At 60.7% G+C, this 15,519-nt stretch overlaps 1 protein-coding gene across 1 annotated transcript; it reads right to left on the reverse strand.

The window, feature by feature from the left end:
• Positions 1 to 3,596: 3,596 nt before the first annotated feature.
• DOK1 (docking protein 1) lies at positions 3,597 to 9,643 on the reverse strand. The gene is made up of 5 exons (XM_059818037.1): positions 9,581 to 9,643; positions 8,820 to 9,116; positions 6,829 to 6,940; positions 6,501 to 6,673; positions 3,597 to 4,727 (listed from the first exon to the last, which is right to left on the reverse strand). The coding sequence occupies exons 1-5, from the start codon at positions 9,641 to 9,643 to the stop codon at positions 3,609 to 3,611; spliced, it is 1,764 nt and encodes a 587-aa protein (XP_059674020.1). The 3' UTR covers positions 3,597 to 3,608.
• Positions 9,644 to 15,519: the final 5,876 nt, after the last annotated feature.

Here is a 15,519-nt window from a genome sequence, read left to right on the forward strand (position 1 = left end):
TGCTTTCCCCAATGCCAGCGTGAGCACGGCTATCCTGGCAGAACGGTTGTCTCATGCCTGCACCACGCTAGGCCCTAAAGGGGAGGAGGCAGCAGTTATAAAAGGACGTATCTTTCAGAACAGGAAACAGAAAAAGGTAGCTCCAAGGGGAAGAGGTTGCCTGGGTTTTGAGCAGCTCCTAAGTCATTTTCTCCTAGTGAAAACTGCCACCTGGCCTACAGAGACCAAGACTTGCGTTTCATCCCAGCTGTGGCTGCTAGACTGGTACTCCGACATTTCTCAGCTAATCTGGGTACGGGCTTTTAGCAGAGAACAGGGAGGCACACAGGCTGTCCTCACATGAGGAAGTTTGATATCCAAAGGACTTCCCATGCACCACCCAATCCGGCCCACAGCACCTGGACTGGGCAGAAGCAAACAAAGCTGCTCGTCCAGGACCGTTTCTGCGCTGTAAGGAAGTGGGCAGAGCGAGCAGCCAAGCATAAGCCGTGCATCCCCAAGCACCTCAGCAAAGCCTTGTCCAGGACCGGCTGCCAGGATGCCATTTTCCAAGCACACAGACTTAATTCAGCCATGGCACACAGCCACCGTGACGTGCCACGGCTGCGTTTGAGCTGCACCCAGGTGCTTCACTGTTCAACAAACACATGGAAATTGGTTGTAAGGAGACAGTGGAAGTGAGGCAAAGGGAAGGGAAAGGAGGAGTGCCACGACGATAATCATGGGGCTGGAGCACCTCCTGTGTGAGGACAGGCTGGGAAAGCTGGGGTTGTTTTGCCAGGAGACGAGAAGGCTCCTGGGAGACTTTATAGCTTTACCCCCTTCCAGTACTTCAAGGGGGCCTACAGGAAAGATGGGGAGGGACTCTTTATCAGGGAGCGTAGTGATAGGGTGAGGGGTAATGGTTTTAAACTGAAAGACGGTAGATTTAGATTAGATATTAGAAAGACATTCTTTACCGTGAGGGTGGTGAGACACTGGAACAGGCTGCCCAGAAAAGCTGTGGATGCCCCCTCCCTGGAAGTGTTCGAGGCCAGGCTGGATGAGGCTCTGAGCGACCTGGTCTAGTAGAAGGTGTCCCTGCCCATGGCAGGGGGGTGGAACTAGATGATCTTTAAGGTCCCTTCCAACGCAAACCATTCTACGATTCTATGAAGGCAGATGGAAGAAATCCTAATCCAGGCAGAATCCAGAAAGATCATCTCCTGGTCCTAAAGTCAGGGTTCATTGCAGGCTTTTGCTTTGGCAACAGGAAGGCTGTGACCAACCAAAGGCTCACTCTGCATTTACCTTATTTCTCATGCTTTCCCAAAGCATCTATTACACCCTGAACTGCTGCCAGAAAGCAGGTAAGGTGAAGCACAGAGCAGCAGTCTGAGCAAGATGACAGGTCTGGTCCACAACACTGAGCCAGAAAAGAATGGACTGTCTCTCCTGATCAGCAGAGACCAAGAGCCTTCCCTGCTGCACGCACTTCTCTGTCACGTTGCAGGGTGCATAAAGCAGGCCACATGTAGGAGCTTTCCTCCCGTCTTGCACGCTTATGTCCTAGTCTCCAGTCAGCTGTTCCAAGAGATAATGTCATTGCTGAAGCAAGAAAAATAGATACCCTTTCTGCCCAGCCAAGAGGAGTGCAGGGATCACTGGCGCAGATGCTGCAGCGTTTTCCTTCCTCACCGCCACCCTCTTTAGCAAAAGCTGGGTCAGCCACTTTGCATGTCCACCGTGCTCAGCTCCACGGGACGGAGCAGGCATAGTGCACTGAGATACAGTGACCGCAGTGATGGAGACGCACAAATACCCATGGCCGTATGGAAGGGAGAGCCCCGGGGCTCCACTCCTGGGAGGCTGCTCTTCATCGTTTAAGTCTTGGAGCCTGGCACTGGAGTCGCGAGCAAGGATTATGGGCAGGTGGCCTGGGCCCCCCGCTAAGCAATGCCCAGAGCTCTTCTCTGGAGCAGGCGGGCAGAACCGCTCTTGGGATGCATACACGGACCGTGCCACAGACAGGAGTACAGGCACGGGACCACCCAGCAGCCAACCACCAGCAGCAGAGACCTGCTGCTCATGCCTCTCATCCCAGGCAGGAACCACCTCAGATTCCCAGAGCCCCTTAGGCTTTTTCCCGTCTCCTGCAACAAAACCACAGTGGGGAAGAGGACCCAGCACCGGAGAACAGCCACAAAGTGGTCCTGGCTACAGCTGAGCTGTATTGTTACAGGACTGAGGGTTCCCCCCTGCAACCTGGGCATCAGACATGCGCCCAGTCAGAGCTCACTACTTCGTCACTGTCTCATCAGTCTGGGGCCTTGAAACTGATCCTCCAGACTTCCCCAGCGGTTTGTGGCTCCCTGGGTCTGAGCTGGGGCTGTGGAAGTCATGCTTAGTCCTCTGCACAGGTACATCGCAGTGCTGCTTGTCAGCTGGCTGCTTTGCTGCTGTCTGTATCAACAGGCTGGTAAACCTCCAGAGATCAGTAGCCCTGTCCAGACTCAGGGACGGCCAATGCCAGGGTGCTTGGTCTAGCCCTGCGCAGAAGGGACATAAAAATCTCTCAAAACCATTACCAGCACAAAAAGGACAACCGTTTTTTCCCCTGCATAGGTTTCTGCCCAAGGCTGGCCACACAGCAATCGCAGCCAAACCCCTGGCCTCAGACCACCCAGCAGGGATCACAGTTTTTGCCACTGAAGTCAATGGGGTCCAGACTGGGCCATCCCAGGCCTTTCAAGAGCAGCCGGGAGCGGGGGGAAACGAGCAGAGGGATCAGGCTGGGGAAGGAGAGATCCGGTGACTAACCAACAGTCACTGAGCTGCAGCAGAGCTGGAGCCTGGCCCTGCCCAGCCTTACGCTCAGAGGAAACCCACGCATTTTCCGGCCATCACAATATTTTGTGCCCTGATCAGCACACACAGGCACCTGCGAGCCTGACTCTCATATCCCTCAATCCCCTTGCATCATGGCATCCTAGCCACAGCCGAACCTGGCACACACTTTTCTTTACGGTTTCATCTTAGCTCAGTAGCTCTGGCACAGGCACGAACGTGCCACTGCGTGAACGCTGCTCAGCCAGGCCACTCTGCTCCGCAGCACTGCGCCAGCATCTCCCCATCCGTATGCCTGACAGCCCAGACATGCCACAACAGGCAAACGTTTCATTCTGAGACATACAGATTTTAATATTAAAATAATTCGGTATAAAAATACTTCTGGAGACTGATTGCAAGCAGTCGCCTGTGCACACCACGACGGGCATCCCAGCCCTGCGGCTGGGTCAGAGAGGGAGCCAGAGCAGAGCCAGAGCAGCTGGTGCAGGGCAACACAGCCAGCCCTCCTGCTCATCAGGAGGTGGCAGCGGAGCCAGCTCCAGAGACGGAGAAGCACGCTGGCACCCGCAGCAGCCACAGCACTCTTGCTCTCACTGTGGAAAGGGCCTCCAGGGAAACACAGCCCCTCAGCGCTGGTGAGCAAGAGGGGCTCCGCCTGAGCCAGAACAGTCCCCAGCCCTAAGCCACCCCCAGGACACGTGGACAACAGCAGCCGGCACCGCTCACGAACCGGCCTGGGCCCCCCAGTCCCTCCTGGGCAGGTACAGAGCAGCAGCGCGCTATATCTCTCCTAAGTCCTCGTAGACAGGCGACAAGCTGCACTCATCCACAGACTGCTCTTTCTTCTGCACGTGCTGGGGCTTCACCACCTGGCTGTACAGCACCTCCACGTTGTTGTTGTTGTTGCTGCTGTTGAGGCTGGGTTTGACGACCGCCTTCTCAGGAGCAGGAGGGTTCCCCCGCCGCCTGCCAGGGTCCCCGCTCCTCTCGACGCCTTTAGGGATAAAGGCCACCTGGGGCTTGGGGGCAGGCACCGGCTTGGGGCCCTTGGCCTTGGCCTGGAAGGCAGGTACCGAGTAGTCATCAGTGCTGGGGTTGTAGGGATACTCGTAGCCGCCCCTGCCATCATGGCCCTGGGTGCGCCAGGCCTCGCCCGTGGGCCGCGCCTCGTCATAGATGCAGGTGGGAGCGGGCAGTGAGCGGGGAGCGCGACCCTCGGGCTCGTCGTAGATGTGGTCCCTCTTCCCAGGCGCCGTGGGGGTCTGGCTGCGGCCCTCAGCCCGGACCTGCTCGTAAGTGCCCGAGTACGGCGGTGCCGGCAGCCAGAGCTTCGTCTCATCCGAGGCACCGCTGGGCACCTTGGCCCCGCTGGCAGGCTTGCTGTCTATGGGGTCCGAGTACAATGGATCCAGCCAGGGCCGGAAGCCCTTCACCGCATCCAGGGGCTCCGAGTACACGCTGGACAGGTCCTCGGCTGGCAGCACGGCACGGGGCACCTTTGGCAGAGGGGAGCGCGGGGGCGTGCTGGGGACCGCAGGCTTGGCCTGTGGCACAGGGAGCTCTGGCAGAGTCCGGGTCTTCAGCAGAGACGTGATGTCTCTCTCCTCCGCCGCCGCACTGGGCCGGGGCGCCAGCCCCACTTTGGGTGCCGGGGTGTCATCCCCCTCCGCAGGCAGCTCTAGGCTCAGGGAGTCGGCCAGGGCCTGGCGGATCAGCACCATGCTGGGGCTGTCCGAATCCAGCGAGTCACAGCTTTGCCGGTTCTCCTCCACCTGCGCTTTCTGCTCCCGGATGGAGGCTTCCACCAGGCGGAAGATCTCGTTGCCCTGCTTGGTCTCGAAGGTGAAGTTCCCCGGGCCGGAGTCGCAGCGCCTACCAGCTTCGAAGGAGAACATCACCTGCAGGGGAAGTGGAAGGGTTACATCCTGCCCAGCACCTGCTGACCCAGCACATCATGCAGGCTGCGCTTCCTGCTGAAGGGCACGTGGCTGTGGCGCTGATCCTGCACATCCTGCAAGAGAGACCTCACTGAACACCCTGCTCCTTCCGCTCCCCGCAGCGAGGGACACAGCTCAGCGAGCACCCATCATGCTGCACTCAGGGCTGCACAGCGCCTGAGCGGGGGGCGGCTGCACCGCCCAGCAGCCCAGAACAAGCTGTGAAATCGGAGCGGGATGCACACTTCAGGGGACACCACTGCAAGATGCCCCAGGGCCAGAGCTGCAGGTCCTGCTGGAGACCTGCTGCCTCACCTGAGCAACTCCAGCAGGGTCAACAACTGGCGCCAGATAGTCTAGGAAATAATACGCAGTTAGCGCCGAGGACGGAGTAGTGTGAGAAGATGAGTGACGGTTCAGCAGGGGAAACTATTATGGGCATCTTGGGTAAGTCAGCATTAGTCAGGCAGAAGGGAAGCGATCCAGAGGCGCAAGACAGAGGAACATGGCTTTCCACAGGAGAAAGGCCAGAAGCAGCAGCTTGGCTACCGATAGTAAGCAAAGCATTTGCCATACCGGCATTGCTCTGTTAACGGTATAGAGTACTTTAAAGAGAAGCCTTGCACCAAGGCTGTGTTCCTCAGGCCTGAACACAGACTCTTGCGCAGGTTCCCACCAGCAGATGCCCACACCCTTCCTGAACCCGTCCCTGAATCCAGGTGAGATTTTCTGCCTCACTAGTGCTCTCTCACATGCAGCAGCAGTCTCTGGGGTTGCTGCAAAAGCCTCTGGGGCCAGACTTCCTTTTGTGGGCAAACACTGCCAAACACAAGCACAGCTCGGGGACCTGTGGGTGCAGCTGCCTGGTCCTCACACCATGTGGCTCTTGTCCTGCCCCTGGGGCAGACCCTGCAGACAACCCAGATGCCTCCCCAAGAGCAGCTCATTTTCCACTTTTGTTTCAGTAAAGTGCCGCAGAAAGCACCATCAGCAGACTGCAGCTGACACCGTCACTTCTATAAACAGCCCTGGGGAGACCACTTCCTCCCCATCCAGTGCGCAGGTAGCTCTTGCGCTCAGGGTAGCAGCAAGACGGATCAGGGACCTGCTGCTGGAGGACACTGGAGAGGGGACAGACCTACGCAGGTCAGCCCGGCTAACAGCAGTATGCCCTGCAAGGTGAACAAATCTAGAGTTAACTAGTATCTCAAACAGCCCCTCTTGCTCTGGCCACCATCCTCTGGGAGGGATGGACTGAATCCAGGGCAGAGCCAGGACTGCAGAGAGCCAAGGTCCCTGGAGGTTGGGGAGAGCTTGTGCGCAGCACAGGACACGCCTGCCCACAGTGTGGGCTGGGGAGCGCTGGGATGGAGAACAGGGGCAAGCCAGCTGCGGGGATGTCTGGCAGGGGCTGCAATGGCCCCAGTGGGAGCGGGGCAAGGACCACACAGAGAGGGGCTCTGCGCAGCCATGCCCTCGGCAAGGATGAGCGTCCTGCTAGCCCACGCTCCTGCACGGTAACACAGGTGGGAGCTGAGGACGGACGGGATCACAGATGCCCCTGCGGCCCCTGCTGTGGTCGCCAAGGGCTGCAGCAGTTCCGGCATTTGGCAGGGCCTGCTGCACGGCTGCCACAGGCTGGTCAGGCACATCAGCTCCTCACCCTCCAGCAAGGGAAAGCCTGCGGGGGAACAGGCCTCAGTGCGCAGCACGCAGGGCCCCCCCAGCCCCCACCTTGTCCCGGCCGTATCTCCGGAGCAGCCGGTAGGGCCAGACATAGAGGATCTCATCTGTCCGCGGGTCCTTCAGGACGAGGCTGTCACGCTCAGCCTTGAGCACGTAGGTGCCACGCAGCTCGCATCGCTCCGCAGCCTCGGTCCGTTGCACCGTCACCCAGAAGGCGTTCACTGTGGGGAGAAGGATGCTCAGGGGAGGGCGGAGGAAGCCACGACCCCAGCTCCAGGCGAGGCCTCGCCCTGCCCACCGGAGCCCCGGTGATGGGGCAGGAGCAGGACAGCCCCTGCAGAAGGTGGCCCAAAGTCAGGGCAGCGGCAGGTCCCACCTTCGTCTCTCGAGTAGTAGATGGAGTTCACGGCCATCTCCAGGGCCGGTGCCTCCCCGCTGCCCTCTCTGCCACGCCGGGCCACCACACCAGCATCGCTGGGGCCATTTCCCTGACAAAGGAGAGCAGATCAGCCCCAGCCCCCTCTTCCCAGATCAGCCCCTGTGCAGCCCTGCAGCCACCGCCCTCCCCAGCCCCGCCACTCTCCCCAAGGGGCCTACTCCAGCCCCACACAGCTTGGCCGTCCTGTAGCCACCCCATGCCCACTCCACTGCTGTTCGTCTGACTGCTATGGCACAGCCATGCAGGAGCCTCGGTGCCGAGGCAGAGGACAGCTCTGCTTCCTCGCCCATGTGCTCCAGCGCAGGCGACATCGGTGCCCAAAGCATTGCATGGGCCCAGGCACACTTTCCCCACACTACGAGCAAGGGAGGGAGCTGATGAGATGACCCAGTAACGCAAGGGTCTGCGTCCTGCTTCTGCACAGGCAGGAAGGCGGTACCAGTGTCATGCACAGGCCGCAGAAGGGAAGCAAACACTTCTATTTTAGCGCATGCAGAACTGAAAGTGCAACGCACACACTCTGTCAGCGACGGTCTCCCTGCAGCAGGGTCCCCTAAGGGCCTGTGTGGGGGATCCACCCTCGGTGCTACCACCGAACAGCAAAGATCCTCCTCCAGGGAAGCCCCACGCAAATCAAAGGCTCACAGATTCCCTGCAGGAGCTGCTCCAGCAGACTTTGCACTGTTGCATGAGGGTCTGTATTTTGACAGGAGCTGGAAGCTGTTTCTCAGGGTCACGTGGGATGGGGTTGCAGCAGAGTGTATGTCTTGCAGAAGGAAAGCTGTCACGGTTTCGGTTTAAAACCCAGCCACACAAGCTTCTTCAACAAGAGGCAAGGCCCAAAATGGGCCATCAGGCCCTCTTGTTTGGCTCCTAAACTGAATGCGGACTGCTAAAACCTAGCGTCCTCAGAGCTGACAGCAGCAGCTCCTGCTCAGCCAAAGCATCCAGTGAAGCAGGGTTCCAGTCTGGGATCGGAAGTCAAGGGCCAGCCGACCCGCCAGAGCCCTTTAGGGCTTTCCCTCATCTTCAAAAGAAAAAGAAATGCTGTTCTGAACTCTAAACGATCTCTGGCCCCAGTTCCCAAGCTACTGGACCCTACTTACCCTCCTGGCAGTAACAAACAACATGACACAAAATCATGCTCTCCCGGGCTGTGCAAACATCTCTGAGGAGAGCGAGCAGGGGACCCGTGGGGCAGGGCTGGCATGGGCTGCTCTGGCAGAGCAGTGTGGACGACTGACCGTACTCGTGGGCTGCCCGCTGTCCAAACTGCCTTTGCAGGGAGGTGTCGCGCTGACCGACCACCAGCTCCAGGGAAGGCCGCAGCGCTGCTACAGGGGCGCAGGCAGAGGACGGGGAGCCGGAGGGCTGTGCCGCAGGCCCAGCACTGACAGGGTGCTCCCTGCAGCAGGCAGGAGCGAGCCCCAAGGCTGGGTGAGGGGGTGCACTGGCCCTGCAGCTGCTGGCGCTGCCACCCAGGAGCCAGGCGGGTCCCGGAGACAGGCACTGCAACGCTCTCGGGGCTCCGCTTCCGCCACTGCTGTGGCAGGAAAGGCAGCGGTGGTTGGGCCAAGAGGAAATGCTCCTCAGCCATCACCCGGCCCCCGCCAGGTCTCCGGAGGGGGTGAGGATGGGCTCCGCGCTGGGGGAGAAGAGCCTGACCTGAAAACTGGAGCTGCGGCCCGGAATTACCAACAGCGCCCTGGGGAGTTCCTGTGACCCACCGGGCTGCTGGCACGGCGGGAGCTGTCGTGAGGGGACCGGAGCCCCAGGGCCAGGCGCTCCGACTGCCTGGGACCACTCACGCACGCCTCGGGGTCTCCCTCCCTGCACCCCCAGGCCCTCCTGCTGTGTAGGAAGGGGTCGCAGCCCCCGCCCGTGCTCCGATGCCCGTGCTCCGACGCACCGCTCGCCCCGGGGCTCACCGGGAAGGCGATCTCGCACAGCTTCGCCACCCACTCCTCGCTCTGCTGCTTGTCGGCTGCGAAGAGGTAGCTCCTGTCGCTGGTCTCCAGGCGGAAGACGGCCGTGCCGGCCCGGGGGCCGCTCTCGGCCACGGGGCCCACGCTGGTGCAGTCGGCCAGCCGCACCACCGTCTTGTCCAGCCGCCTGGTGCCCAGCCGCTCGGGCGGGGCCGCCGGCTCCTTGCAGTCGAAGAACTCCAGGCGGGCGACGCCGTGCTGGCTGGCCGGGTACAGCACGAACCAGCTCCGCTTCCACCTCTGCAGGGCAGCGGCGTCAGAGCGGGACGGCTCCCCCGAGGGCGCCCGCGGTGCTCGGCCGGGCGCGGCGGCGGCCCGGCCGGCAGCTCAGCGGCGGCGGCCGCGGGGGTGCCCCCCGCCCGGGCGCCCCGTCCCGCCCCGCCCCGCCCCGCCGCGGAGACCGGTCCCGACCGCGCCCGCCGGTACCCCCGCGCCCAGACGGCCGGGGAGGGGCGGGCGCGGGGGACCCCTCGGCCGCCAAAGCCCCGGCCCCGCTTCCCCAGTCGCCGGGCGGCGCCCGCGGCCCGGCAGCGCGCCCAGCCGGGGCGGCAGCGGGGACGGCGGGCCCGGGCCGGGCGGCGGGACGGAGACCGCCCGGCCCCCGGGAGGGAGGGAGGAAGAGAACGCGCCCGGCCCGTCCCGTCCCGGCCCGTCCCGCCGCGCGGCCCCGTCCCCCGCCCGCCCCGCGCTGGCGGCGGCCCCACCTTGGTGCCGAACTTGTGGCTGTGCTGCACGAGGAGCGGCCCCTCCTTGGCCGGCGGGTCCATCCCGCGCCGCGATGCCGCGATGCGCCGCGACACGCCGCGCGCTTCCGCCCGCCGCCGGGGGGCGGGGCCGGGGCGGGGCCGCGCTGGGGACGCACGTGGGGGAGGGAGGGAGGGGCTGCGCGCGCGCGCGCGCGCGCCTGCCTGGGTGGGTGCCTGGGCGCGCGTGGGCGCGCGCGCGCCGCTGTGTAGCTACGGCGCCCTGGGCGCGCGCGCTCGGCACCGCACGCCGGTGCCGCCTGGGCCCCGGTTCCGCTCCCCGGTGCGGTGCCCCGCGGTCCTGGGCGCCCGGGACGCGGCTCCGGCGGGATCTCCCGGGCGGCCCCTCGTGCCTCCGGCCCGCGCTCCCGGGGAGTCCAAGTCGAAGTCCAACCATCAACCAAAAAAACCCACCACCATGCCCGTTAAGCCATGTCCCACAGTGCCACGTCCACACGTTCCTTGAATACCTCCTCCCTGGGCAGTTTATTCCTTGGCTGCAAGGACATTTCTTTTTTTTTTTTTTTTTCATTCTTCCCAAATCTGTATAGTAAACTGATTATTCCCTTAGTTTTGTAGCAGCTTTTAAAAATGTATCTTAAGACTGCTATCATGCCTTACCCCAGTCTTCTCTGAGGCTTACCGGAACATGGCTTTCTCCCCCACAGAGCACTGCTGGAGGATACTCTGGTGGAAGGGAATGCTCTGCTTCTCTCTGCAGACTGTTCTTCAAGCACAAAGCTATTGCCGCTGTCAGTCACTTGCCCTGATGCTAGGAGTCTTGCTCTCATTTCCCTGCAGAATGCACTAATGCACCTGGAGAGCATGCTGGTTGTGTTTCAGCTGTGGTGCACTCCCTACTTTTTTTAGACTTAGGTTTCTCTCCGGGATATGCGCTGAAGATGGCGTTAACAGTTCGGAAGACAAAGCACCAGGAAATGCATGGATTTGCTTTGCAAATAGTGTATACACAGGTGACAAGGGGAATTACCTGTGTTTTGAGAGACAGTGTTTTGGGGCTGGTAAATGTTTTAGTCCTTTCCTCAGTAAATATTTTCCTATTTTTTTAGTTTCTCTTCTGTAATAGGTAAGTAGCCACTTACACATCTTAAGTTGGCACAATACATGGCAATTGTAAAAAGAAATTCACTGCACTCATTGCTATCCCTTTGTAGGAAGAATGGGTTGGGATGCCATCTACTGTGCAACGGGTCTTAAAATTCCTGGCGAGCAGATATGCAGAGCCATTTACTGGTCAGCAATCTGCAGAGCACATATAGAAAAAGGTTCCCTGGGACTTGCAGAAGATGGATTATGTTCATAAAAATGTATTAGGGCTTTATCTTCAGTGCTTGTTTTTTTGTTTTCCCAAAACAGAAAATAGATAGGGCCAGTATCTATATCACATACAAATACAAACCTTCATTAGCAAATGGTTTGGCAATGCTCAGATGCTTTAAGTGTTTGTAATGCGGTAGGGACAAGAGGTAATAATTAATTCTTATGTTATCATGTTTAATATCTTCATTGATGATCTGGATGAGGGGATCGAGTGCACCCCCAGGAAGTTTGCAGACGACACCAAGTTGGGCGGGAGTGTTGATCTGCTGGAGGGTAGGAAGGCTCTGCAGAGGGATCTGGACAGGCTGGATCGATGGGCCGAGGCCAACTGTATGAGGTTCAACAAGGCCAAGTGCCGGGTCCTGCACTTGGGTCACAACAACCCCACGCAACGCGACAGGCTGGAGGATGAGTGGCTGGAAAGCTGCCCCGCAGAAAAGGACCTGGGGGTGTTGATCCACAGCCGGCTGAAGATGAGCCGGCAGTGTGCCCAGGTGGCCAAGAAGGCCAACGGCATCCTGGCCTGTATCAGAAATGGTGTGGCCAGCAGGAGCAGGGAGGGGATCGTGCCCCTGTACTCGGCGCTGGTGAGGCTGCACCTCGAATGCTGTGTTCAGTTTTGGGCCCCTCACTCCAAGAAGGACATTGAGGTGCTGGAGCGCGTCCAGAGAAGGGCGACGGAGCTGGTGAGGGGTCTGGAGCACAAGTCTGATGAGGAGCGGCTGAGGGAGCTGGGGTTGTTCAGTCTGGAGAAGAGGAGGCTGAGGGGAGACCTCATCGCTCTCTACAACTGCCTGAAAGGGGGTTGTGGGGAGGGGGGTGCTGGTCTCTTCTCCCAAGTGATGAGTGATGGGACAAGAGGAAACAGCCTCAAGTCACCCCAGGGGAGGTTCAGGCTGGATATTAGGAAAAAGTTCTTTACTGAAAGAGTAGTGAAACATTGGAAGAGGCTGCCCAGGGAGGTGGTAGAGTCACCCTCCCTGGAGGTATTCAAGGAGCGTGTGGATGTGGCACTGTGGGATGTGGCTTGATGGGCATGGTGCTGTGTGGTGTTGGGTGGGTTGGTTTTTGGTGTGTTGTGTGTGTGGTTTTTTGTGGGGTTTTTTTGGGGGTTTTTTTGTTTGTTTTTTTTTTTAGGTTGGACTTGATGACCTTACAGGTCTTTTCCAACCTTAGTGATTCTGTGATTCTGTGGACACACCTAGCTATGGACTGACTGGCTCTGACCTCCCGAAGGCCGGTCACCTGGGAAATGAGAGGGACAAAACCAGCTTGTCACAGGGTCAGGACTGTCCTGGCCCCCTCCCTGAAGGAGCCTCCTGCAAGTCCCCTGCAGCCGGGCATCCTCTGGGGCTGCCTGCACCAGGGCATGGCTGCCCACGCGGGCTCGGGCTACCGAGGGCTTTGGGCCGGGGAGTGCAGGAAACCCGGGGGGAGGCTCTCCCAGACCTTACTCAGGCAAAGGAGAGGAAGCGCTCGAGGGTGTTGAAGTGGAGAGCAACTGCAAAGTGCCTTTCAGAGAACATTTGAGGAAGTCAGGGAGCTGGAGATCAGGCCCAACAAAACACATTCAGAAAACCTGGCAGGGCTTTAATGAAGCAACAGGGCACAACGGAAACCATCCAAGCGCTGGGGGAAGGGGGGGGACTCGTAGTTCAGAAAATGACCTGAAACTTCCCAAGGAAGGGCATAGAAGTAGAAACTGGGTGAAAAAACTAGGAGGAACAGAAAAAGCTAACAAAAAATCAGGGAAGCCGAAGTACAAGATGAATTGTAACAAGGAAGAAACATGAAGGATTGCAAGAAAACCTTCAAAAAGGAAGTCGGGGGATGCTGAGCAGCCCGTGTGGCCCACTGTCCCGCTGAGGCTGGGAGGGACAGCAGAAGGTGAGAGGACTCGAGGGCTCAATGTTGTCTTCCCCTCCGCCGCGCTGAGGGGGTGGCTGCGGTCAGGTGGGTAACACCGCTAAGGCGAGCGACAGAGGGGAATGCTCACGCTAGGTAAGGGAAAATGGGATCAGGTTGGCTGGACTGCAGCTAAGTGAGGGTAATAGTGAGAACTGGTAGACGATGGATGAGGTTTCAGAGAGCAGGAAAAAGGAGTGACACAGTGCCTGTCTTTGAGAGGAGGAAAAAAAGGAAGTGAAGAATTAGAGGCCACTTAGCTCAACTGCAAAGTCCAAGGAAACCATGGAACAAATAGCCAGGTGCTCCCAGAGACAACAGGGAAGGGGAAGAATCACAGCAAACGTGCCCATCTATGCACAGCCCTGCCTGACTTCCTTCTCTGACAGTCTTCGTGGGCAGGGTAATGTCATCCACGTCTCTCTACCGCTAACCGTGCCATGTCCCCAGGCACCGCAGCCACCCCAGCGGCACTGGGCTGTTCCCAGCACTGCCCCTGCCACGGCTGGCTGCTGCGGTCTGCCCCAACAGCCTTCTCCAGGGCCAGGCTCGAACTCAGCATTCCCCAGCAGCAAAACTCAGCAGGGGCTGCAGGCTGTGAGGCGAAGAGCAAGCACGAGCATGGCCAGCGCCCAGCAAGCCCCAGCAGCTGCTCCCTGCACGTGAATAACCCAACCTGGTAGTGCTGAGCTAGCTTTCCCGCAGCGTCATTGTCTGTCCTGCACCCAGCACACAGTTTTTACTGCTGCGTGTGAGTCTGGTTATGAGACCCCTGTTCAGGGGCTCAGGCTTTAAGCGCTCTGGGCTCTCCTTGCTTTGTGTGGCCTCCTCCGTGCCACACTGCTGAGCTTTGGGCAAACCTCGCTAGCCCGCAGTGCACTCTGATGGCCTCTTCCCTGCCAGATCACTGCTGGTTAGTTGCTCTTGGGCTCTTTGCTGCTTCGATGGTCCGGCCACCATGACTTGGTTTCCTAGCACTACATTAACCTGCAAAGGGAAGAGGGAGATGCCAGAGATCCCGGTTTTCTAGGCCTCTGATGCCCACTTCTCCTGTGCAAGCCCATGCCGGTGGGTTCGATGAAATGGCTGCAGGTGGTGAGAGCTGCTGGGAGGGCACTTGGCAGTGCCTCACTGCAGGAGGAGTGCACCTCTGCTCTCTCCGGGCTCCATCCCTCACACTTGCATGGTAACAAAGTCCCTGGGTTATGATGCCATTTGGCTGGGGAAGGCTGCAGGAATGCTGCAGAGCACAGGTCCACCTTCCAGTGAGACTGACAAAGGGGAAAAGCGGTCAGAAAAAGAGCAGAGCAATTCAGCGATGTCGGACACACAGTCCTGCATGTAGGCAGGTACCCGTGACTGTGCAGCTGCAGGACAGGGAGCTAACGATGTGGCAGCACTTCTGCAAACCACAACCTGCGGCACGGCGAGGATCATGAGCCAAACGTGTGTCAACAGCTCAGAGCAGCGTGACAAAAGGCAAACAGCAGCCTGACATACGCAAACAAGTGAGTCACATGCAAGGCACATGCAGCAGTCCTGATCTCGTGGGCCTGGCGAGCCAGAGAGGCATCGCACCCCGGGCCCGGCACGAGGGTACCGGCGGGGAAGGTGCCGGCTCGGTGATGAGTCCGACCACCGGGAACAGCTCTGGGGCCTGGGGCTGCTGGGTTCCGCAAAGGCAGGAGAAGTAACGGCCCTCGGCCTGCACCGGGAGAGCACCGGCGGCTGGGGACGCTGGGGGACGCGGCGCGGGGGCTGCCGTGGGCACCAGGCCGGGCCCCGCTGCCAGCGAGCTGCGGCGGCTGCAGCCCCGCCGTGCGGCGCCGGGAGCACGCGCCGGCACCGGGCTGCGGGTCAGGACCGCGCGCTGCACCGGGCCGGCCCCACCCGGTGGCCGGGGCGGCGGGGGCTCTGGCCCGGCGGGGCTGCCGGGGGGCTGCCGAGGGCCCGCCCCGGGCCGCGGCCCCGCTCCGGCAGAGGGGATCGGGCAGGTCCTCCCGGGCGACCGCCGGTGAGGGCTGAGGCGCCCGGCACACCACGGGGCGGCTTTGCCCGGGGGCTGCCCGGGCCCCCCCCGCCCCGCCCCGCGGCCTGGCCCCGCCGCGGCCCCACCCGCCGGGGCCGCCCCCTGGGCTGCGGCGGGCGCGTCTCCGCGGGGGGAGGGCAAGCGGTGGAGCCGTCCCTCCGCCACTCCCTCCGCGCACCCCTCCGTCCCTCCGCGCATCCTTCCACGCACCCCTCCATCCCTCCACGCACCCCTCCATCCCTCCGCGCATCCTTCCACGCACCCCTCCATCCTTCCACGCACCCCTCCATTCCTCCGCGCACCCATCCGTCTCTCCGCGCACCCTTCCATCCCTCCGCATATCCCTCCGCGCACCCTTCCATCCCCCCGCGCACCCTTCCATCCCTCCGCCAGTCTCTCCGCGCGCTCTTCCATCCCTGCGCGCATCCCTCTATCCCTCCTTGCATCCCTCCGCGCATCCCTCTGTCCCTCCTTACATCCCTCCGCGCATCCCTCCACGCACCCCTCCGTCCCTCCGCGCATCCCTCTGTCCTTCCGCGCATCCCCCCGTCTCTCCGCGCACCCCTCCGCCCCCCGCGCACCCCTCCGCCCGCCCCAGCACCGGCAGGGCCGCTCCTGCGCGGGT

Source organism: Gavia stellata, chromosome 5 (assembly GCF_030936135.1).
Source record: "Gavia stellata isolate bGavSte3 chromosome 5, bGavSte3.hap2, whole genome shotgun sequence".
Classification (NCBI taxonomy): domain Eukaryota; kingdom Metazoa; phylum Chordata; class Aves; order Gaviiformes; family Gaviidae; genus Gavia; species Gavia stellata.

Bases quoted from the DNA above. Each gene is read 5' to 3' on its own strand.
- DOK1 (XM_059818037.1), bottom strand. From the start codon at position 9,643: ATGGACCCGCCGGCCAAGGAGGGGCCGCTCCTCGTGCAGCACAGCCAC. The intron at 6,674-6,828 runs GTGGGACCTGCC...TTCTCCCCACAG, and splicing joins CTACTACTCGAGAGACGAAG to TGAACGCCTTCTGGGTGACG. The intron at 4,728-6,500 runs GTGGGGGCTGGG...CTTCCCCTGCAG, and splicing joins GGAGATACGGCCGGGACAAG to GTGATGTTCTCCTTCGAAGC.